The 24,048-nt window shown below is 41.4% G+C and overlaps 3 protein-coding genes across 5 annotated transcripts; 2 read left to right on the top strand and 1 right to left on the bottom strand.

Moving 5' to 3' along the window:
• The first annotated feature begins 1,109 nt into the window (after window positions 1-1,109).
• On the top strand, window positions 1,110-10,173 carry LOC137978684 (macrophage mannose receptor 1-like). Its single transcript, XM_068825698.1, has 7 exons — window positions 1,110-1,267; window positions 3,721-4,134; window positions 4,966-5,004; window positions 6,171-6,444; window positions 6,908-7,047; window positions 7,298-7,858; window positions 9,346-10,173. The coding sequence occupies exons 1-7, from the start codon at window positions 1,186-1,188 to the stop codon at window positions 9,393-9,395; spliced, it is 1,560 nt and encodes a 519-aa protein (XP_068681799.1). The 5' UTR covers window positions 1,110-1,185; the 3' UTR covers window positions 9,396-10,173.
• Window positions 1,428-23,754, bottom strand: LOC137978686 (protein AAR2 homolog). Of its 3 annotated transcripts, XM_068825703.1 has the most exons (7): window positions 23,300-23,744; window positions 21,417-21,761; window positions 21,198-21,257; window positions 20,703-20,801; window positions 20,481-20,569; window positions 4,646-4,708; window positions 1,428-2,492 (listed from the first exon to the last, which is right to left on the bottom strand). In XM_068825703.1, the coding sequence occupies exons 1-6, from the start codon at window positions 23,724-23,726 to the stop codon at window positions 4,673-4,675; spliced, it is 1,056 nt and encodes a 351-aa protein (XP_068681804.1). In that variant the 5' UTR covers window positions 23,727-23,744; the 3' UTR covers window positions 1,428-2,492; window positions 4,646-4,672. The 3 variants fall into 3 exon arrangements, with proteins under 3 accessions (XP_068681804.1, XP_068681801.1, XP_068681803.1); XM_068825700.1 differs by lacking the exons at window positions 1,428-2,492; window positions 4,646-4,708 and adding an exon at window positions 17,171-18,418 and having other exon boundaries at window positions 23,300-23,754; XM_068825702.1 differs by lacking the exons at window positions 1,428-2,492; window positions 4,646-4,708 and adding an exon at window positions 18,766-20,250.
• On the top strand, window positions 10,314-15,605 carry LOC137978685 (doublesex and mab-3 related transcription factor 3, truncated-like). The gene is made up of 2 exons (XM_068825699.1): window positions 10,314-12,168; window positions 14,497-15,605. The coding sequence occupies exons 1-2, from the start codon at window positions 11,802-11,804 to the stop codon at window positions 15,303-15,305; spliced, it is 1,176 nt and encodes a 391-aa protein (XP_068681800.1). The 5' UTR covers window positions 10,314-11,801; the 3' UTR covers window positions 15,306-15,605.
• Window positions 23,755-24,048: the final 294 nt, after the last annotated feature.

The raw sequence follows: 24,048 nt of genomic DNA, 5'->3' as shown, positions 1-24,048 counted from the left end.
CAGGCAAATTAATTTGCATTTGAAAAGATTTGCCCGCATTAGCCTCTATTTCATGCTAGAGCCAGTCCAGCCGTGAGAATTCGAAAATGATAACATAGCTTGCGATTACAGCCGACTCACAAATGATGTTAATCACTTTCCCTGGTTGAGGTTTTGTGCAAAGGCTCCTAGAGTGTGCCTATTTCGTTTGTATGGTTTCGTTTCAGCGGATCACGATTTGGCATTTCCGAAAACGAAGCAGCAATCTGATAACCTGCTGTTCAAAATCCTTCAAGCCTTGTTTTCACTAGCGATGCAAGCGCAAGCACAATATATACTTATTGACTGAGTGGAAGGGCCGGACTGGAAAATATGCATTTTATCATATGGGCTCTTACAACTATTCATGAGCACTCAAAAGATGAAGTTTGGACAAAAGAAGTAACAAAAATTTGCATATAAAATTTAACTGATATGTTGTTTGCATTTGACTTTCTAGCTGTAAATAACTTGGATGTTTAAAGCGACGAAATCGTCTAAAATCGCATCACACGGAGCAGTAAGTGTTGCTAGCTGGGTCGTACGGCTTTTTCCGGCCCTGCTCGCGCTAATGCGTACGGCCCTCATATGGGGATTTTCTCAATAGTTTTACAATGAAAGCCCGCGCGGGGCCGTACGGGCCATATGATAAGAGCACGGGCCTGACGCAAGCATAAGCACAAGAACAAGGATCATAATTTTGTCTGCGCTTATGCCTTCGTTAGCTTGGGTTGTGTGACAATGGGACGTAACGCAAGCACAATGCAAGATGTGATGTTCGTCCAATGAATGACCCGTTCCAGATTCCACTCGCAGAGCCGCGTTGCAAGAGACAACATGGAACAATCTGCGTCGTGTGCTCGTTTTTGCGTTATGGTTCGTTTTCACTTGAAACGAATCTCTTGCGCTTGCGTTTATGATTGCGCTAGTGAAAACCAGGCTTAGTAAATGATCAGTTATTGGATAGGTACATTTTTTTTGGCGCTGTGAGACAGTCGTCTTTCTTAATTAACCCAAGCCAAGGTCTAAGCATAGTTAGGCCTCTCGTATTACTTTGAGGAATTGATAAACACGATTGTCTGTTAAATTCCAGACTTGTTAATTTCTTGTACGTACTTCCGGTCACGGGTCCTTCCAAACCGAACGTGAGAGATTCTTTCCAACAAGATGTTTCTCGCCTGTCTCAGAGTGTTACCTCTATGTTTGCTCGGGCTTATTTCTCCCTCAACACAGAGTCCTCCGGGATATGGTAGGTATGATAAGTCTAAAAGAGTGCCGTTTGCTTTTGTCATGTTTTCTCTCATGTCGGTTCATTCATGACAAACCTTTATGAAAGGAAATTTGTTCCGTCCTCTCCTTCATGTAACTGGGGCCTTAAGTTCACTCAAATCGGCCGGGGGTCTTCGCCCACAGAAAATCCATTTTACCAAAAACAAAAAACAAAAATCGGATCTGGTGTGTCAACATAAGCTTATTGGTAACCAAATACGCTTCATTGAAACAATCTTACTGCGCATTTCTCTTGTATCCTGCCGTTTGAAAACGCTCAATTAGTTGGCGCTGAATCAAAAATCCATTAGAGCAGTAATGGCAGTGGAATTGCCCCGTCTTTAAAAAAAGATCAAGTTTCGTGACCACCTGTTCTGTGTAAGGGTTCTCGACGCAAAATCATTTACGTCACTGCGATAAACCATTATCTCTACTTAGCCGTAATTCTCTCCTCAGAAAATTGTTTAACCCTTATTGACTCTGGGAGCCACAAAAATTGAGCAAAAGGTATCGAATATCTTTAAGTAAAAGACTGAGGCCATGCCATCCATGCATAAATAAGACATTTTATATCGACAGACCCCAAAGTTAAAATTTTCTCTGAACGGAACCTTCCGCAAGTTTCGAGAACAGCAAAATATTCAAGTAAAGAATCGAGGTTATACAACAAAGTCGAATCAGTTAATGACATAACGAAAGCGAGATTAAATTCTTCATTTGTCATGAATTTCCGGTAGCACTCTGACAACCCCTTTTATTGCACAGCTGGCTCCATAGGAGGGCAAGGTGGCTCTTTAAATAAGAAAATACGTTTAAAAATGTTATGTTTAAGTGGTTTTGAACTATATTCTCGTTGGGTGCTCCTGTATCTTGTACGTTCTGCCAGGGAAAAGATCTTTGCAATGTCGTTGTTTGATAAATCTTCTATTGACCAAGGTTTTTCGCCACATATAGCTGAATATTGACCTTGTTTTTTTCCATTGCTTTTTTGTGGACCCACAGACAAGTTTCCTTCGTCCACAGCTGTCTAGGCTCGATTTCCACAAACAGCGGCTTTTTGTCAAGCCTAACAGCTGTCTTGAGCTTCCTTTGCCGTAAACGTGCACTAGTTCAATTACCTACATAAGTTGCCTGTCTGACTGAAACAATACATGTACTATCCTCGAGAAGTTTCCCGGGGCGTGAATGACTCCCTTGTTCAGTCACTATTTAAAAACAATTAAACCGCTAATCAATTAATTGAACGAATGAGTGAAAAGGAGGCCTTAATTTGTTCTACTTTAATCCAGAACGCCTCACCTTGACCTTGCATGGGCGCTGCGCTGGATCATTTCACACTCCATCCTTTTCCATTACATATGCTTACAGGCTGTTACAATGAGGTTGGAAGATAACAATTTTCGAAGAGTAAAATATTACATTTTACTGCAAGAAAATAACAATGACATCTTACTTAAAACATGTCTTATAGTTAGTTTTGCCCTAACAAAGCGCGGGAAAACATGAAAGCGAGTCTTTGCCAAACATACAACACTGTAAAGGCGGGAAATGACGTCATCGATATGTTCCCCACTTAAGTCCAGGTCAAACGTAAAATGCCGCGGGTTTGGTGACCTTGGCCACCTTGTTTGATGCTGTTTGATCGTGTTTGGTAAAAATTGAAATCCATCAAACATCCGATCAAACAGCATGAAACATCGCTATTGTTCTCGTGTTTGATGTGCGGAAGTCGGTTCGTTTGGCCGGCTTCCATGTTTGGCGCGCGAATACGTATTACAATGCAGATTTTTGTCATACGCGTCCAAGATGCTAGCCTGGACCCGGTTCCTCGAAAGCCGATTAACTTAATCCAGGATTAGCGTAAACTTTTGTTCCACGTTTTCAACTTTTCGGTGAAAGTTTCTTTTGCTTATTTTTGTTTTTCAAGATTGACGTCTTCTCGTGTAAAGTTCTGCCGAAAATCTGCGTTGAACAGCATTTGGGAGTAGAGAAATAAACTGCTTGGTTAATTTTTAATCTTAGATTAGCGTTAATCGGCTTTTGAGGAACTGGGCCCTGATCTCCAGGCGTGCAGTTGGTAAACGCAGCAAAAGATGGAGGAGGCTTGGGACGGGCGGTGGGAGGGAACGTTGTTCCTTCCCACCGCACGAAAGATGCCAGAGATCCTTTTGGAACTCAGCTGTTGGGAGCGTGTTTTTTGGCTTGTTTGGTAGCGTTTGGCCAAGTCATCGAACACGGGAAAAGTTTCAAACGTGAAATGTTTGGGGACCAAACTTTTCCCGTGTTTGATGACGTTAAATTTTACCGTTTGACCGGAGTTTTACGTCAACCGAGTCATAGATGTATTTTCGAAAGATTTTTCAAGAGTAGTTTGCTTTCACAAACAGTACTTTTGCCTCGGCAATAACATTTCTCTCTCAATGCTTTTAACAGTTTATGAACACAACAATTACGTCTACAAGGTTGTCTTTCCGGAAGACGACAAGCGCACCTGGAACGAAGCGGAGTCGCTTTGCCAAACGTCGGAAGGCGGTCACCTGACAAGTCTTGTTACACCTAGCGAGATCTCATGGGTCGATGGTGTCATTAAGCAGATCGTACAGGACGCAGGTTTAAAGGTGAAACTATGGATCGGAGGGAGTGACCGCAAAATTCACGACGTCTGGGATTTTGTGGATGGGCAACCCCTCCGGTACAACGTTGCTCCTTGGGCCCCGGGGTATCCCAAAAGACCGGATCAGCACGCGACTTACGAGTACTGCGTGAGTTTAGAGTTTGAAGGACACAGATCAATATGGTATGTGGAGGACTGTTACGAGGCATACGGATACATTTGTAAAGCGGACGGTAAGAACAATCGACCTTCAACATAATATTCATTTACCCTCGAAAAACAATCGCCATGAAGTTTTTACTCGGTCGCCGTCGTCGTTGCCGCTCTTAACCTAATTAAAACTCATGTTTGGTGTGTTTTGCGCAGGTGCTGGTTATCAGCCTTTAAGCAGAGGCACAGGTCGATGACCCTTTTACTCGTTCAGTTCTCTTTTTGGTGAAACTTGGCCGGAGATATTTGCAGCTGCCTAGGCACAATCCCCAAACGTACACTACGTTTTTAGCAATGCTATCTTAAGTTGAGATTTCTTTACTGAGGGGTACATATCAGGACGCGGTGGAACATCTATTTAATAACATGTAAGATCATCCCCCGATGTTAGCATTTTAAAAAAGGAATGCTTTTAAATCGTTAGTACCAGGGCTAGTACGCGCCTAATTTAAGCCTGAACGTCTCTTTCGGGCTTTTATCGTATGTTTAGTTTTTCCGCATAATTTACATTATTAATAATATTAAAGTACTTACCACAGTTTTTTTAGTAGATGTAATTAGTTAGCATGGCAGATGTAAAGCTGCTTTGTAGATATGCTGCAACAAAATAGTTTATTATTATTATTACTGTTATTACTTGACTGAGTGCGTTGGCGCAATAGCCCTTTTCACGGTTAGTTTTTCTCATTTGCATTACAATGTAATCTAACTTGGATGCGAGGTAATTTCGGGTTAAACCTACAAAATAGCCCGAAATTGCCTCACATACACACTAGATTACCGTAAAAAGGGCTATTTGGTAGTATTGCACGAATCAGTCTTCCTGTTACTGATAACGGTTTTATGTTTTGCAGGACCATCCAGAAGGCTTACGGAGAAGAGGTTTGGATACAGTAAGTTGCCTTTCCAATTCAATTTACGTTTATGAAGGCAAAGATCGATCAGTGTGTGGTAATAGTAAACTAGAGGGAATAGGTGGTTTTCACGTTACGTCACCGCCGCTATGTTGGTGGACGAAAACAAAAGATCTGTCATTAGCTCCTTTTTGTTCGTCCACCAGCAATTGTACATTACAGCATTGTTCTCTGTGTCTCTACAGATTGGTTGCAAACCACCTATAGGGAGCTTAAGCAGCGACAACGGCGACTGCAACGAGAACGTCACAAATTTGCATATTTAGTGGGCAAAAACAATAGCTTTGCACGCCCTGCACGTGCGTTTTTTCAATTTTGTCCACTTCTTTGCCGTCGTCTGCAAATAGCCAAATTTGAGATTTTATGACGAAAGTCTGCACTTGAGGATACATTTTCATTTTCTCCCTAAATTAAGCGCCGTTCCGACCAGTGCCACTCAGGCTTTTGAGGAACTACCACACCCATGTCTTGTTAAAATGGTTGAAATAGTCACAAAGTGATTACAACTACGTGAATTTATATTTTGAGATGACGTTCTCATTGCCGTCGCGTCATCGTTGCTTCAGCTCCCTAACAAAGCGACTTTCATATGACTTGAAAAATAAACGTAAAAACAGAACGTCAACAAAAATACAAAACATATAATTGACTTATCGAACAAAAACAAACGAGCGCAAATTTTCATTGGCTTAGCGAAAGCGAAGGCAAACAACGTCATCTCTCCATGGAACTTTCTGGAAAGTTTCGCTTTCACGTCATTTGAAATGCAGTAATGTGATTGGACAATCGAACTGTTTACTACTAAAGAGACGTTTTAATCTTGCCAAACATTGGTCCGTGAAGCAAATTGCGAATACTTTTTCAAGGTCATACGAAAGTCGCTCTACTGAATTTTAAGGATAAGGGGACACTTTGTGACGCTTATTTAATTTCGCGGTGCAAGGATCTCTGGACTGTCTTGGTCTGATCTGACATCATTTGCGAGTTGAACAGATAATGACAATTGTCAGAGTAGATCGAATTATTCTCCCCAATATTTCCCACTCGAATTCCACGTATGTTTTGCGATTTTAACATTGCTGCGATCATGCTGTCACTTTCTAACTCAATTGATTGAGCGATTTGCTATTGTCTCATTTTGTAAGGTTGGGAATGGGAACAGCACGTTTACAAATTTATTCCCTTACAACTGGATGGTTTGAGTTGGACAGAGGCCGAGATATATTGTAAAGCAGTCGAGGGAGGTCATCTATTAAGCCTTCGACACCCGAAGGAAAACCGATGGGTCACCGAAAGAATACGACAGATCCGCTGGGTGGTCGGATTTTCAAAATTTTGGATAGGAGCATCAGATATTAAAGATGAAGGAACCTTTCGATGGTCGGATGACAGTACCAACCCAGCTGTAAACTATACAAGGTAAGCAACAGAATGAAAAGAAATGAAAAAGTTTAACACTCCTTAAAAGCTTGCAATTTTGTTAATTTGATTTTCGTAATCCTTCGTTATAATAGGCCAGTTTCGAATTCATTCCATACCAGGACCAGTCCATCCGAGAGAAAGACCAATTGACTAAGGGAAACTTGCAAATGTTGATTTTCAAGTGAACAAGTCAAAAGTTTGACGGCAAGCGTGCAACCCAGGCCATCAGTGCAAATGATAAGCGCCCGAAAATAGCCCCAAGTGACACGTGTGGAAAAAAAACGAAACGGGTGCTGACTATGCGCGGGTAAAAATGCCATTGGCGTCGGGCGCGAGCAAACATGCACAGTAAAACCTGCCATCGTTTCTAAGCGCAACTGAAAATCTGGAGAACATGCAAAGTGCGCCTATCTCGTTCGTCTATCTATGTTTGCTACGACTACCTCTTTGCATACTATAGGTGGGCAGTGGGCCAGCCATCGACAGTTGACAATAGGAGGAGAAAAGAACATTGTGTAGCCATAAATGCTGATCCTAATTGGGGTAAATGGAGCGATGAACGATGCGTTATAGCGACACCTTTTGCTTGTAAATCAAGAGGTAAGAGCTCAATGAGAGTCACGAATTGCAACATTGTACCTGGGCTCTCTCTTTTGTACTCCCTTTCCTCTCTTTCGCGACCGCGGCCGCGACTTCTTTAATTATTAACTTGCTCTTATTTGACGATTATCTTTGATTAAGAACACTGAAGGTTTGATGGGAAATATGGGAAATGAGCCCTTACGATGGGCGAAAGGAAAATTGAAAAATCAGCGCTATACTTAACTTCCTTTGTTTATTTATTTTTTAGTATGTCTGGGCGAGGCAGAGATCGCTTTTCTTGTCGATTCATCTGGAGCCAGTGGAGAAGACTTCCAAGAAGTAAAGAATTTTGTGTGGTCCGTGATTGAAAACTATGAAATTTCCAATAATGGTACGCGTGTTGGATTGATTCGCTTCTCCACCGAAGCCAGTGTGATATTTGACTTTCAGGATAGTGCAGACAATGCCATACGTTTAAAAGAGATGATTGATAACGTGATCCTGGCCGAAGGAAGTGACCACAAAACAGAACGCGGTCTTCAGTTAGCTCGAACGGATCTATTTTCGGCCAAAGGTGGTTCACGCCTCGATGTGCCGAAAATTCTGGTTGCTATGACCCAAGGAAGTTCAGAGAGTCTTCTCGCTGTTGCGCGCGCATCCATGGCGCTTAAGAGAAACCACGTGACCATTGTGGTGGTGGGAATCGGCGAAGAAGTTAACATCGAGGAACTGCTGACCATGGCGTCAACCACCGACAACCTCATTTCAGTGAGGACATTCAAGGAGCTCAAGAAGGGAATTGTTATAGTCAGGGATAAGGTTTGCGGTGGTAAGTTAAGAGATCCTCGAGCTAGGCTGACACTTCGCTGATCTCCAGAGTTGATGCACTTCTCTATTCAGTTCATTTTGTTTTTCATGTGGCGGCCAGAAAAACAAAAATCTAATCCTTTCAGGCAACCGATATTACCCGGGAAATTTAAAAGGGTTGGGCTCGAAACAAGTTTTGTGTCCGCGTCTTGTTTAACTCGGCGACTTCAATCAATATCTGTGCTCCCTAGCAAGTCCTTAACAGCTTTCATGGAGTAACCATCATTGTTTAGTGCCGAGTATTTTTCCACAACCTAGGGTTCGAATGAAGCAGAAAATGTTCCTTCAACTCTGCTGGAATATGGTTTGCTGTTCGAGGAGGTCTACCGGGTCCCCTCGGAAACTTTTCGGGAATTCTTTCTCTGTATCTTTTCAGTCGCCAAAATATACAATCATTTTGCTTTGCGTTTATCATAAAAACATGTTTTAAGACTAGACTAACAAAACAAATGGATGGTAGTTTGTCGGAACTTCGGTTCGGCTTTTTTGTTGCCGCCCGCTTTTGCCTGACCTGTCCCGGCCGCACATCCTTACACTGTTATTGCTTTCGGTTATCACATATGGCCAGTCCTGGTAATGCTACAATGTTAAAACAATGTGGTGGTTGGGCTTGTAGGAAAGATATCTGTTTACAGACATTGGTCGTTTAAATGTGTTCACCATTGTTCCCAGGGTCCTCTCTCTTCCTCCTCGACGGAGGAACTGGAAGAGAGAAGACCCTGGGAACGAGGCTGCTATTTTCATTGGTCCCTCAATCTCAACCCCACAGCTCTTCTCTTGACTGAGGGAGAGAAGAGCTCTGGGGAACCCTGAAACAAAGTGTCTTCTCATTGGTTTTCGTGAAGAACAATCAAAAGCGGCTCTAATTGGTGCATTCATGTTAGCACGTGGAGTGAGCAGGCGCCGTAAGGTTCAAATAGCCAATTTTCGGCTATGAGAACCCTACGGCGCATGTTCTCCCACATAGAGTTTCCAAGAGCCTTGGGTCGATCCAAGGCTCTGGTGACGAGAATGATTGATCCCTATGACGTGTAGCTTCTTTTGTTATCAGGGTGCATTGTTTCTGTCAGTTGTATCATCTATGGGCCTTAATTGCGCGGCGGCCAGATTGGCCATAGACAATGGATTTCGTACCCCGAGCCTCGACTTGAAATGTTTGAGAACGAGTTTCGGTGGGCAAAAACAAAACTTTTCAATCCCTCTGGACTCAAAATGGCCGCCGTGTGATTAAAGCCTATTTTACGTTCTCCAATCACAGACCGCGTCTGGAAAGCTACCGGGTCCCCCAACATGCATGGCGTCTATCTGTGAATGAGAAGCAGTTTTTATCTTTTGATAACGGCAGTAAAATTGGTAATGAAACAAGGCCGTCTTCCCTTTACCTAAAGGCAAGGTTCCTAAACAAATAACTGCGAATTTACCAATTCCGTGCACCTCCATTTTCTTTAGAGATGATCGAGCATCAAAGAAGACTCAGAGAAGCGCAAGAAAGCACATAGAGAACAAACAACTGGCGACAGAAATCTCTGATATTCTTTGAAACCACCAAAAGGAAAGTGACTTCCAAAGCGCAAGATACCCTGGCCTAGAGGGAACTGAAGCATTTTCTTATCAATGAAGCGCCATTCCACCTTCATAGTTTTTCCAAGACAAGGATTTAAAATGCCCCATTACCTGAGCATGGATTAATTTGAATGTAATTCTGAATAAACTCGACTCGCACATTCTGATAACTTTCCACTTGGGCTAAACTATAGAATACAGGGCCACTTATTTGCATATCATTGAATAACAAAAGCTTCTATTGTTGCCTGTCTCTTTCTTCAACTGAAAGCTTCCAACTAAGATTTACATGCGCTGGTCCTTTGTGGCCCTGAATTCTGTAGTCGCTCCAATACTTGTTTCCTTTGCTCAAACTGACATTTCAACCTTTCGCGCAAAGGCAGAGGCAGCCTGCCTCTGGTTTTACGCATCGATGGAATTTCACATCGTGTAATCTTCCAACGGCCCTAGGTTATTTTGAACGATGGGAAAAAGTGCTAACCTTCCTATTTGGCTTCTAGTGGAGAACACGGAGGTTGTCGTTGACCTCGTTACTGAATGATAAGTAAAATGATTTTATGTGCCATGTTGTACCGTCCTTCAACTAAAAAAAGATTACCTTTAAGGATTACTGGAAATATCTCTTTATCACTGGAGAAACATACATTTCAAAGATTCTCGTCACTTAAAAAGACACATTAAGTACTTAACGATATTAAAGGCTTGAAGACTGCTTGTGCAACAAGGACAAGTTAATACCCTAAATACAAGAACCATTTTTAAATCGTATAAGCAAACGAAATCCATTCTTATCGGAGATTAAAAGCTTGTTTCGAGGATTAAGGTTTTCTTCAAGTCTTTTTAAAGAAAATTGTCAAAATGGTGCAACGAACTAGATTATGAATACGTTCGTTTGCTTTAACTTAATTTCCGAAGTTGTGTTGATGATTGAAAGCCAGGCTATTTTCGTTGAAGTATACTTTCAACACTAAAGCATTTTCGGAAGCAATCCCTTTCAAGAGGCTTTACGCATCAATCTCCTAGAGGAGATTTAAAAAAAAAAGGTTTGTATGACGAGGGAAAAAAACTAGGCATTGCTATCCTTCGTAGGCGAATCTTTAATCTGAGGGGTTTCAACTCAACGACGTTTTTTCCTAACTCGTGACAACAATTATTTCCCACAATAATCTTACCTGGATTTTAAGTAAGGAAATGAAACAATAGAACAAGTATTTATCTGTAGATGCAGAGAGAGGGTATTTCAAAATTAACGAATCGTTACCCGCAACATTGTACAGCACACAGCTGGAATTAACATGAAAACGCACTTTTCGTTAATACCAAAATAAGAAGACGTTTGTCGACAAAAACGCAAAACACTTTAAGCCTGCAGTCATTTTGAAAATATCATGCAAATTCAACAGCTTTGTAAATCAAAAGTATTCGTCGGTAACTAAGGGGCGTGATCTAATAGACCTAAGAAAGCGTTCTCTTTACTGAACTTGTTATCTTCAGATGTTCGTCTTCGAAACTCTTTAATAATATCCCAGCATTGCATTCCAATTCACGAACTGGATTCGTGTTATCTCAGCGCTGAAGCCGCGCCGTATTTCGTGCATGAGCAACCAAGAGGCAATGTGCCCACAATATTGTGAATTCCATGGAGAAATGTCAAATTGATTTTGGCCATTGTATCTGCAAACAATTAGATTCTCGGTTTTCCAGTAAGTGAAGCTTTGTTTGCAGTTTTTGAATAATTCATTGTTTGGCAATTAGCTAAAGAAACAATAGTTGAAGTATGTGATGCTATTGTGCTGTCATTCTGGATCGGGCAAAAAGCTAAATGTAACACTGTAGCTATATGAATTTATTCGTCGCGGCTTACATAGTAAAATAACAATATCGTCCTTTGACGCAAATCGTATCGCGTTTTTGTTGCTTAAAGACGTCGAGTATGCAATTGAAAAGGAGAAAAAGTTAAAGGACAAGAGATTTTACTGCGTTATTACCTTTTCGATCACAAAGTTCGATGATCTGCTGTGCCACTTATTCAATTAAATATTCCTCTGAGACTTCAAAAATTAATTTAGCTGTCTCTTAAACACAAGCTGGACTTTGTTGTTTACACGACTTTAGAAAGCTGACGGAACACACAGAAACTATTTGGACACTGGACCAATCAACTTGCGTCCAAACAAAAGAGTTTGAAAGTCATGAATGTAGAAAAAAAATCAATTTAAACAAAAGCGACCTGTCACTCGCAGGTTGTCGCGCCCAAAGGACATCGCACTTCATATTCGAGAGTTCAGGGCGACAAACGCCCCTTTATTTCGAGAGTCTTTCAAGTACAGCTTTGACCAGTCATGGCGGACACATCGTTTATGATCCAAACGTCTTTCTCCGAGAGGAAACCGCCCCGCATGCCGAAATGCGCAAGGTGCCGCAACCACGGAGTGGTCTCGTGGCTCAAAGGCCACAAGCGATACTGTCGATGGAGGGATTGCAACTGTGCGCAGTGTACTTTAATTGCCGAGAGACAGCGTGTGATGGCCGCACAAGTCGCGCTTCGCAGACAACAAACACAAGAGGAAAGTATGAAAGTGCAGATGGAGAAGAAAACACCGCCATGTGTTGCCCCCCACGTTGCAAACGTCCCGCATCTGAAGAGTGTTCAACGATCATACTCGGAAGAGACGCAACCCTTGTTACAATACCACACAGACGCACAAGGTGAGTGCATCTCTAATCTTCTCTTTCACGCCAAAAATTACCTCCAAACACGAACAACAGCTGAACGCATTAGGAATTCGCCATTTGAAAATAAAACTTCCGAATATTTGTGGAGATTCCTGTTCGACTGGTACAAATTATAAAATGTAGCAAATTGCTGAATGTTTGCCTTTTCTTAACTTGTCAATTATTCACCGCCAATGCAAACATAAAAGCGTTTCATCTCGGAAACTTTTGGCGGTAAGTTTACACAAGGCTCAACAATCCCTTGACTAAATTGTGACAAGGTTAATTTTTTAGCTTCGCGCGGAATGGAAACTGACAGAAAGTTATTCTTGCAATTTCCGTGGACAGCGCTTCTATTTAATATTAATGAGTTGAATACGCAGCGTTCAACAAACAGAACACGTAATTAATCCTTCTACTTGACAGTGGGGGTGATGCACTTCATAGCAATTGAACTTGGAAACTGTTTAAAACGTTTCTGCTAATCCGGCGCGTCCAGTATTTGAGCGTTTTTCATCGAACAGTTCCCGTAGAAAAAAACATTAAGACAGAAGCCGACATTTCTAAGCCGGCCATTGTCCCAAAGTCGAACAAAAAACGTTTTCTTTTCAAGAATAAAAGAGCTTTAATTCAATGGAATTTTCTGGCATTTATGAATGCCTTTTCTGACAGAAAAGTCGGCGCTCAAATGTAATGGTTTAAACAAATTCGTTTCTTTTACAAACTCTCTTTATCAATTCTCTCTCCCTTTTCATCAGCTACTTGAAGAAATTGCATGTTCATTTTAAACCTATTTTTGATATAAACATTAACTTAATGCTGCTTTTCGTCCGCAATGATGCAAATAGTATTAAGAGCTTTACTTAAATCAATTTGCTTTCCGATGGAAATGTCTGTGAAAAGACAGACCACTGACTTTCGGAAAAATAAAACAGGAGTTTTAGTGCAAAAAACGAACGGGGTTTTGAACAGGTAGTCTTGCTGAATGGACTGAGCCAAAACTAAAAAAAATAGAGCGTTATCAAAAGTAAGTAGGACTCAGTTCATCGAGCTTCATTTATCTTGAACGAGTCGTATTCTTCTTTAGAGAAACTGATTATTGTGAGTAAACGGGACACATGTATGAAACTAATGAAGTCAAACTTTTAACACAAAACTCAAAAGCGATTTCAAATAAACGCTCTGAGAAGAACTGAACGGTACTCAAAATTATCTACATTTCTACATATTATATCAGTTTGGGATTTCAAATTTCCTCAGTCAACCACGCTCGCTATTTCAAGGAATCAATCATTCCTGATGAATTTAACAGCCTTCAGGGGTCAACTAAGCAACTACAATTGGCGAATGTGAAAAAAAAAAAAGAAACCTTTAATTTGGTACTGTGAATAGTATAGGAAACACTTTCTTATTACAAGGAAAGTTGCTTAGATGCGAATTTCCTGGTAAAACAATTTTATTTTGCAATTCAGTTTTGCAAAGAAGTTCTTTAGTATTCTTGTCGAATTTCTTTTTAGAAAATACTTGTTGCTAGGCAGCAAACACGCCTCTCAAAACGCGTCTTCTTTGCCAACCTTTTCAATACTCACTCACCATTATTTTTCACAGCTTAATGAAAATTGCTTCCTTCATCTTGGAAATTTCCCTATTTTTTAACCCCGCGTTAAAGAAAATCTCGACCATTGTTCAAAGCAGAAAACACTGCAATGTCGACAGGTGATTGTGAGAATAAAGGTTTTTTTAAAGCCATGATTTCACGCAATTTGTTCGGTAGATAAATTGATCACAAAGATAGAGCTTCGCCATCAAATCAAGATTTTATTATTATTTTATTTTAAGGATTTGTACAAACAGTACTGGTGCAAAAACAATAGGACATAAGTCCCCTCCTAGGTTTAAGCACCAATGAAGAAAATTTTTCCCCATCAAATCATGCCAGGGTTGCCTCTGTTCCAGGATCCCAGATAGTCGGGAAAACGAAAACAACTGCGTATGAAAAACGTGTGGGGGCTTGGATCGAGGCCACCCAAGTTCCCACTCGTTTTTCATACGCAGTTGTTTTCGTTTTCCCGACTATCTGGGAGTCTGGAACAGACTACAGCAGGGTTAGCACTTATGCCATGACAACCCGCATGTTTCAGTGACACTTATCGCAAACCGCTGACTCGTTAGCTCCGGAGATTAAACTGTGCCAACACAAAGAGTCTGTCTAAGTTAAGGCGCTGTTACACTGTGAAATGTTTCGTGCAACTTGTCCCTTTACAGCATTTACTGCGCGGTCCTCCGTCATAGTAATGGCTTCCTTCCTTTTTTTTCATTTAGAAACCGAGAAAGAGCCCGAAAAGGAAACTGAACAGAATGATCAAAGTCAAACCCAGGAACAACTTGACATCAAAATTAAAGAGGAGCCTGTTAGTCCCACCATCAGCTTGGATGAAAAAAGAAATTCAGACGACGAAGAAACGGTCCGCAAGAGGTCGAGCGACGATGAACCAGAAAGGGAGCCTGGGTACGAACGACCGAAGGTGTCCCGCCTCTCCCTTCCGAGAAAGGAAACCGAGGCTTTCAGGTCGTCTCTTGAGCTGCTTCAACGAATATTTCCCCACCAGAGTAAAGCTATACTTGAGCTTATCCTGGGTACATGTGAAGAAGACGTCGTCAAAGCGATTGAATCACTTCTTCCAGAGGACAACACAAGATCTTTTCCATTTCCGCTGTCTCTCAGAGCTTTTGGATCGGGTTCACTGGTTGGCTGCGACAGGAACTCAAAATCAGCCTTCTCCCCCATTTCGAAGCCTCCATCGTTCTTATATCCGGGACCTTTGCCCGCGCAATCGCAGACGCTTAAGAATCCGACTGATATAAGTCCATGTACCCCCAACGCATTTCAACGGGTTCATTCATACAGCCCACCGGAAGTCAGCCCATCGATGTCAGAGAGATTCCAGTTTCCGGTCGTACCCGGATATTACTTCAACAGGGTCACACCATCGACGTTCAGCTTTCCGTTCAACTCCACGCAACAGAAGCCTAGGAGTACCTCGGTCGACTCCAGGTTTTGTCGGCATTGTGGGTTCTCTAGCAAAGTGGGAGACAAATTTTGCAGCGAATGCGGAAAGGCATTGGAGTAAACAGACCATTGCCGAGTTGCTTAGAACCTTGCCATCGAGGTCAAAATCAATTCCATTGTTGCTTATAGGATACTATGGGTTGCGCACGGAAAAATGCACACGTGTAGAGGGTATCAATTTGGTTTTCAGCAAAAATCGCTTTGAAAAAGAGGCTAAAGCGACGTTTTTTCGTCGCCAGCGAGAACGTTATTTGAAAATAAACATTTCCGCGATCGTGACTACCCCATCCTGTTCGCGATGTACAATGTTAGGGAATTAACCTGAACTGTACATTGCTACGAACGCCGTTGAAATAAATACAGGAAATAAAAGATTGACTTTTGGATTGTAAACTTGAATGTGGTAACTTCACTTTTACGGTAAGGTAGCTTAAGCCTGCCATCATCTAAAAGTTCATTCTCCCAACTTTTTGCATAGATTTCTTCCTTGGATGGTCATGAGAATTTGCCGTAACATCAGGATCATATCCGTAAGCTGATAACAATATTCATTCTCAATAATTGTCTACCTGACAGTATATTGAAATTGAAGGGTGAATTTATAGACTGATCAATCCTTAGAGTCAAACGGTTTCAAAAGGGAGTTTAAGAAACAACGACAGCTACGGCGACAAAAGTATTTCATGATTATTCTATCTTGTTTGTATTATACAATAGAGTGATTTTCAATTGAGTGTCGAAAGTAATTAGTGAATTACTTTCGTTTTGCATTACTTCACTCGGTGATTGGTTCAAAGTTCTCGCGCCACTTTTTCCACCAATGAGAAGTGAAACCAAAACCAATCGTGGCTTGCGCGTGCACATTTTCCCGCCCTTTGTGTCGGCTACGTGTAATTACTTCGAGTTTTGGTTGGTTTACTGGATTGTCTCCGTCCCTTTTGATTGGCCAAAGTAATTACTTTGGTTTTGCGACTCTCATTGGAAAACCGCTCCATGTGCAGTGTCCTATAACTGGATTGGTATGGACGGATTTGAGGTAAAGAATGAGACTAAAAGATTCACTGTAGTTTGTCCACGTTGTTGTCAAAACCTTAAATTTGGTCATTTCACGTAGTTTTTTTTGACGAGTACGGGACAAAATTTTGCTTGCTGCGGTTCAAAGAATAGCAGCAAACTATTGTTTTCACTGTTCGCTTAAAATGGTAGGAGTTGCTATGGTGTTTGTGTGTTATTATTGATGACGTAGTTCGCTAGAGGTTGCTATGGTGGTGATCACGTCAGTACATGTTTAACGGCGGGATTTTGCGAGGCAGGTCATTTTATGCTGACCGCGAGTGCGAAAATGTTTTATTAGCTGTATTATCTGCGAATTCAGCTTGTTTAAATGGTTTTAACATCAATTTAACGCCTTACTCCCTCAAGGTTTGTTCACGCCTGCATCTGCGCATTAGGGCGATCCTCTCGAGATCACACATTTTTCTTTGTGACAGTATTTCAATAAACGGAACTGGAGTCATGGCCTTAGCAGCGAGGGCACCTCAGGTTGTACCACTTATAATCGTATGCCAGCAGTCAGCTTCCTATTTAACCAGAATATAATTGTCTGAGTCGTTGAGTTATTTGTATGCAGGAAATAGGGTAAACGTTCAAAAATACGTACAGCACTATTAACCAATAATTTTACTGCTTCTTGGTGTTGTCTTTTCAGCAGCTGTCGCCGTTTCTTAACTCCCCAATATTAGGGAGCTTAAGCACGCGCGTTTTTGAGGCGCGGACGGCAACCGGAAGTGAGCTGTTTTCTCTTTTAACTTGTCTTCACGCAACCACATTTAGATTGCTAAGTATCTTTTCGCCGTTAGAGATGATAAGTATAAAAATCTGGGAGACACCACTGTCCTAGCACGCGAAATGTTCTCTTCCGGTTGCCGTCCGCGTCTCAAAAACGCGCGTGCTTAAGCTCCCTAATAAGCAAGGCCAACGACGAAGACGACAGCTATGAGGACGTCATCTGAAAATATAACCTCGCGTTGTTGTTATCATTTCGCGCTTATTCCAAGTCATTCGGCTTAGAAAATGTCTGCCAACTTTCCAGGAATAAAATCGGAATGAAAGGTATAAATGTCTGGAGAGAAAATTGAAAATCTATTGTCAGTTACACACGGCGTCCACACAACATTAAACTCGGTCATGTAATTCATGTCATTTTTCCGCATGAAAACGGCTGGGAAGTGAGTCAACATGTAAAACCCACGGGTGGATCGTGCAGAGGATGCAAACTTCGGATTAGAGAAGGGAAAAGTATCTACCAGTAGGGGGAAAGTTCGTAACTTATCAGAACTAGAACCAGGTTAATTTATTTCACCAGACAAATTAGATCGCCAAATAATCACAAATCAGTGAATTTTTACTAGTGGGATGCCAAAAATAGGTGCAAATTCCACAGGAATGAACGCGTACGTAATTTGGCAAATAGAATAGCCCAGAGATAGTGGTGGACGAAAGTGGGTGTCTTTGAAATGCGCGGTTCAGAATGGTTATGACGGTTATGGACTATCGCACAGAATAGGGACTTCGGTTGGGGAGGCGAAGTTCTCCTTCATAACTTGGTCATGCGCAGACTACCGAGTTTTGGTCGCAAGTTCATTTGTTAATTCGAAATATGTGGACGTGTACGAGTCACACAACACGTTGTCGCACAACAATATGCACAAATCCCATCACAATGCTTTTTACATGCATTGCTACTAAATGCACGACTGATTTGGATCATGGAGCGTTTGTTCGCTCTTAATCAAGGAGACCGAATCATTTGAGTTAAAAAAACTCCTTTGCAAATGTTTAAGGTTCTGCCATGATCATAAGTCAGCTGGAATGAATAGACTTCAGTGAATAAGCCACTACGTGTAAAGAGCGCACACGCAGTGTCCCTCCGAAAGCAGCAGATCGATTTCCGGTTGTCTAGTTTACTGCGTCCAACGTCTATTTCGATTGAAAAGTCGCACAAAGTATACGCATTTGCGCATGTCAAGTTTCCACGACAACCGGCGCAAAATCGTCAGGTTCTGTTTCAAAGTCCCAGTTGAATCGCTTTGTCAAATGACGCCGGAATCTTCGCGCTTTTTCCACAAGCTTCTTATCCACTGCCGTTGAGCTTTCCAAATTCGAGAAAAACACCTTCAGGAATAAAAAAAGGGGAGAACATGCAGAGTGAACACAGAGCGAGAAGTACTTTTGCGAACAAGGACAACAAGTGTCTTAAGGAGATCACACTCGGGGATACTCGGGAAAAACCCGAAAGCTCATTTGCAGAAGTCGAGCCTACGATCTTCCGATGACTACTTCGGGTGCTCTGCCACTGAGCCATAGCAGAGTCCTGGATAGGAAAGGAAAGGAAAGGAACTTTATTTAAGTGTCTAGTCGTTCTAGCGCTGGAGCACTAATTGGGGACACTGTAAACTGGAATTAACAATTAACCCAAATCAAATCAACATGGTTCAAGTCACAATTGTCCTGCTATATTGGACTAAGAACGTGTCATTCTCGCAAATGGATTAAAGGAAATGGTTAATGCTAACCCCAGTAGACGAATAAAGAGATGTATTTACATGTATCAATAATGGCTCGGAGATGCCCGGCGGCGACTCGGAGATAATCGGTAAAAAGTCCATGTACTTCTCAAAGGAATTGAGCCTATAACCTTCCGATCACTAGTTTGCAACCAATCTCAAGAGACAAAAATTAGAATGGTGTAATGTACAAATTTTGGTGGACGTAGAAACAAAGATGAGAGATCTATTGTTTTCATCCGCCAACAGGGCGGATGCGATGCAACGTGAAAAGCATCTGCAGGAGACTCACGAGAATTTACCACGTTTCTTCGCTAAAATAAGATATTAACATCAGAACACGTTTTTTCCCTTTTCTCTTCTTCGCTTTTCGTGGTTCACACAAAATACGTAAATTTGCAAAAACTGGCAGTCATTTTTTTCCCACAGACAAGCAAGTAAGAGGGCTGGGTATAAGCCCAGTTACTTTACGAGCTGATTTGCTTTCCTTTGTTGCAGAATCTTTGCAACGTAGGTTAGATCTCAGTGCCTGCGATGATCACTTTCACGGAGACCAACATACTACGCAATTTTTAAATATATGAAAATTTCACATATTTTTTCTATCAATAGAGGTTAGCTCACGTTAAATGCTCTCGTTCAACCTAATAGTCGGGCCGCTTATCTAAAAACAGGTCAATTAGGTTCAACGAATTGAAAAACAGTGTTAGCTTTTCAAAGAATTTATTAAAGCTGAAAGGATGTTGGGCAGATGTGGAAAGCTAAAACAAGAGTTGTGCGAAGGCCGTTCAAATGGTTGCAATATCGGGCCAACAATTATTTAGCCAACACTTTGATCGCGAGGAACTAGGAACGAGACTGAAACCAGACTCTCCCGTCCAGATCGTGAGCACGCGTGTGTTCTACAAATGTTGAACGGACTGTTAAAACGGCTTTAACTACACCCAACATTTTCTATAACAAAAGAAACGTCGAATCGATGTTGAATGAAAGTTGAATCAACACGCTTTCAACAAGCTTTCAATATTTTTTGCCCTTTCAACTATGTTTAACGACCTGTTCAAACGCACCCAAGATTTGGTTGAACCAGAAGCTCGTGACTTTGAAGGGTTTAAATGTGGTTCAGAGTTGGGGCTCTTTTAGTGTAAGAATTTCTTTATTTGGATGTAACGTTACATAGCTCGTGCATCTTCCCGCGCGTGCAGCTTCGATCCGATTTTTGTCCATATTTGGGCATAAAATTTGTGTCCTAAAATCCCCAGCTTTGTTCCACGGAAAAGAGTTGCAAATTACACGCTGCAAGGTCACGTGCTTCTTGTTGAACAGAGTGTTGAATGCAAGTTGAAGCAAAAGTTGAAACCGTCTTTGTGAGCCTTTACATGACCACATCAACTTGTGTCATAAAACCTCTCGAGTCACGAAATGCAGGACAGTGATTTCCTAGCACCAAAAAAAACAAAAAGAACGAATCCATTGCCCTTCCAACATTCTTGACTTTTGAAAAAGCTCGCTATTTACGGACACTGAGTGTCCAACTGATATCAAAAGCAGCAGTAACGAAAACGAAATTCACCATAACAAGATAATACGAGGCACTCCTTTCTTCACTCAACATACAGTTCACTTTTGCAGTTAACAGTATTAAAAGCCATAACTATGTAAAAGCATACCTGTAATGTCGTAGTTAGAAAATTGTTTGTCGACACAATGTCTACAAAAAAGTCCTTTGGTATTTCTAAAACTTGGAAATGGAGGATTCCTGAAAAGTAAAGAGTATCATCGGCGTTATTTAGGGAAGAACTCCCCTCATCTCTCCCAAATAATTAATTATCATTTACTGCTTAGCAAAAAAACAACCTTACAATAACAATAATAATAATAATTTAACTAACCTATCAGGCCATCAAATAAGTCCACATTTGTCTGCAAAGCTTCATCACAAGAGCACAATAGATTCAGAAGTTTTTTCCAGTGTTCAAATGCATCATACACTAAATAGAATCAGACATAAAAATAAAATAAAAATGTCACATGTGTTGTCCTGAACAAAGTTGTTCCCAAGGTCTATACTTCCTGTTCTCTTAAGGGGTGGGGGAGGAGAGGTTGGGAACTTGGTTTATAGCCTGCGTAGCCAGTGATTCTGTTGTTGCAGAGAGCAAGAGATTTCGAGCGGTGTGAGAAGGCTGGGCCCCACCCTTCTCGTAGGTTTTCTGCTGGAGATCTCCTGCGTTCCACAACAACAGAACCACCAGCTATGCAGGCCACTTGGTTTAGTATAGAGGGCAAAGAGAGAGTGCACTGATTTTCATGGGGATCGTTGGTTACACAAGTCAGAAGCTTCAAGATTGAAAATTACACGTGTTCATGCAAACATACATGTACAGTACCTTGACCCACAAGGAAGCAGACAAAAGCAAACTGCAATTCACCGAGAATTTCCTTCCTGTCTGAAATAAATGAAGCCGTACATTAAGCAAGAATAAACTACACAACATTGAGAGAGTTGAATGTTTTCAGTCCTATAAACTTGGTCCTAGGCCAACACATCAAAGCCAGTATGGAATACTATAGTTTTCCAAGAGATGACACCACATGGCAGAACTCACCTTTTATGCTGTTTAACATGCATCTGAGGGCGTAACTACCATCTATGCTGTGTTTGCTGATCTCCAAAGGAGATGCTCCTTCTGGATATCGATATTTTGGAAACTCTGTGAATTGGATGACAGCTTCAGGGTACAACTGAATAGACAAGACTGAATGCTCCGATGCTGAACCTGTCGCTCTTGAGTATTGAGGACCCACTGGTAGCTGAGTAACAGATGATATTTTCTTGCATGTTGGCTGAACTCTTTCCAGTAAATCTTTGGTTATATAGTTGGTCAGGGAGACCCACTTTTTGAAATTCTCATAAGGGTAGGGACCAAGAAATCTATCCATCTCTTGAAGACCTTCATTTCAAAGAAAAAGACGGGGAAGTGGGAGAGTTTAGCTCAAGCAACTTGAAGGAAACAAACTTAAAAGATCTAAAAACATCCACACACAATGTTTGTAAAGAGCAGGGGAGGTTATCAGACAATGAACAATGATGGATTGATAGGTGGATCAATAGTACCGGTATGTAATGTTTAAAAAATGAGCAGCACTGTTTTATCAGGTTTAAAAACATGACGCATAGCCGAGTGTTTTTAGACCAGACACATCCTGTGAGTCTTTTAAATGGCTTCAAAAACATTCCACAAAAAGCGTGTCCTTCAGGAAACCAAACAAAGGTTCGAATTGTGAGAGGAGACCATTAATTAACATACAAAAAAAAACTATTGTCTTCAAAATTATTCTATATATAAAGAATTGTAATTAGGAGTGCTTTATTGGGTTTAAAGCTCGTGACATGTGACACTTTATCAGTGCTTTGATAGGCTGTTAGACTCATGAATTATTAAAGAGTTTTTAAATGATCAATTCGTTGATCAATAACTGGATACTACTGCTGATGGAGAAAATATCTGACAGTCATATTTGCAGCTGTGGATATGAAATAATTGGCTGTGTAAAAAAAATTGTCACTGTTACTAAAACAACTTAAGGCAGTTATTGTAAAGAAGCCTGGAAAAAAGTCAGTGATGATCCTTCACTAAGAAAACCATTTTCATATCTGTCAGCTGTAGTATGTGAGGGAGAGGGAGGGGGGGGGGGGGGGGAGCGGGTGTAAAAACATCACCATCTTTAAGACCAAGGGATCATTACAGGTGCACAGCTCCCATCTCCATAAAACACCATCCAAAAGATACAATTGTGCTACAGAAAATCCTGAGGGTATACCTTGTTCTTAAAGTGTCAAAAATGGTTAGGGATGCCATAGCAATGATAGTCACTGATCCATGCAGGAGATAGAATTAAAATGGAAAGATCATAGTTTTCATAGATCATAGTTTATTCACCCATGAGGTTCTTAGGAGTCATAATTCGTTGAAACTTTCTTGCACCAATCATGATACATCACAGGGGACACAACACAACACTGGGAACTCCATGAATAGTGCGTAAGTTCTTTTATGTCCCACAGGGTTAACATTGAAGGGTTATGAGATGGGGCATACTGTTTATCGTCCTTATCCAAGAACACTGAAGAGTCTAACCATTTGCAGGTGTCATTATAAAGGCAACACTTCCTCCTCAGTTATTCAAAGACCCCGAGTGTTGGTCCGGTTGGAGTCGAACTCACGGCCTCCCACATAGCAGCTCGGTGCTCAACCAACTGAGTCATTGGTGCTACGCTAGCCACGTAGCCGCAGCAACGCTTAGTCGCATAGCCGAGTAATGCTGGTTGGCATGTGACGTCATCGTCACTCACTTAGTACGGAGTCGCGTAGCCTGGAAGGAGGAGGCGACGCTTCGAGTGGCTGGGTATAAATTCTGCAATTACTCCATCTCCCTCGCTAAATAAACTGTTAATATAAGGCTGGGTATTTTACAAAAAATGTCATACCTTGTCGGTATTTATGTTTTTCTTCTTCATCTGTCGTTACCTCCACTAAATCTTCTGAAGTCTCATCCCATTTCAACACGAAAACGTCCTGACGTTTTGAAAACAAAAACATGCCAGTCCTGGGAGCAGTCCCTCCTCCTTTACTGACTGCACTGTAATAAATGAAGTGCAGGCCAGGTGGAATCATTTTGACCCCTTTGAAACGAGGACCAGCGTTACACGAAAAGTAATCGATGCCGAATTCGGTTCCCTCAGGAACATCAAGAACTATCAAGGTCGCCCCTTCCCCGTGAAGCCTCTTTGCAACTTCAGGGTCCATTTCTGCCATTCTTAAAAACGTTGCACAATTGCTTCCAGTTCCTGGGCCTTTCACGTGGCATATGATTCGAAAATAAGCGATGAATGTAAACGTATTAAACTTTAGCATAAACCGCCCGCCATAGTGGTGAACGGCATAACCTGAACACTAGTGCCCAGGGCCCGGTTTAACACTAATCCCAGATTAACTTCCCAGATTAGGGTTGATTAGGGTGCGTTTGATTTTCCGTATTCAGGAATAGGAATACATGGCATAGAAGTTAGAAATCCTTCATTTTTACGGAGATTCACATTAAAATTGTCAAATAGCTGCTAAAATGCTATTTTAAGCAAATTTTTTATTATCCTTGCTGCTTCGAAACGCGCCAAACATACCGTTTTAATCATCACTCCAACGTGAGGTATTCTTATTCCGGAATAGGGTCAATCGA

This window comes from Montipora foliosa, chromosome 12, assembly GCF_036669935.1.
Source record: "Montipora foliosa isolate CH-2021 chromosome 12, ASM3666993v2, whole genome shotgun sequence".
NCBI lineage: Eukaryota > Metazoa > Cnidaria > Anthozoa > Scleractinia > Acroporidae > Montipora > Montipora foliosa.
This window is presented reverse-complemented; position numbering and strand designations above follow the sequence as displayed.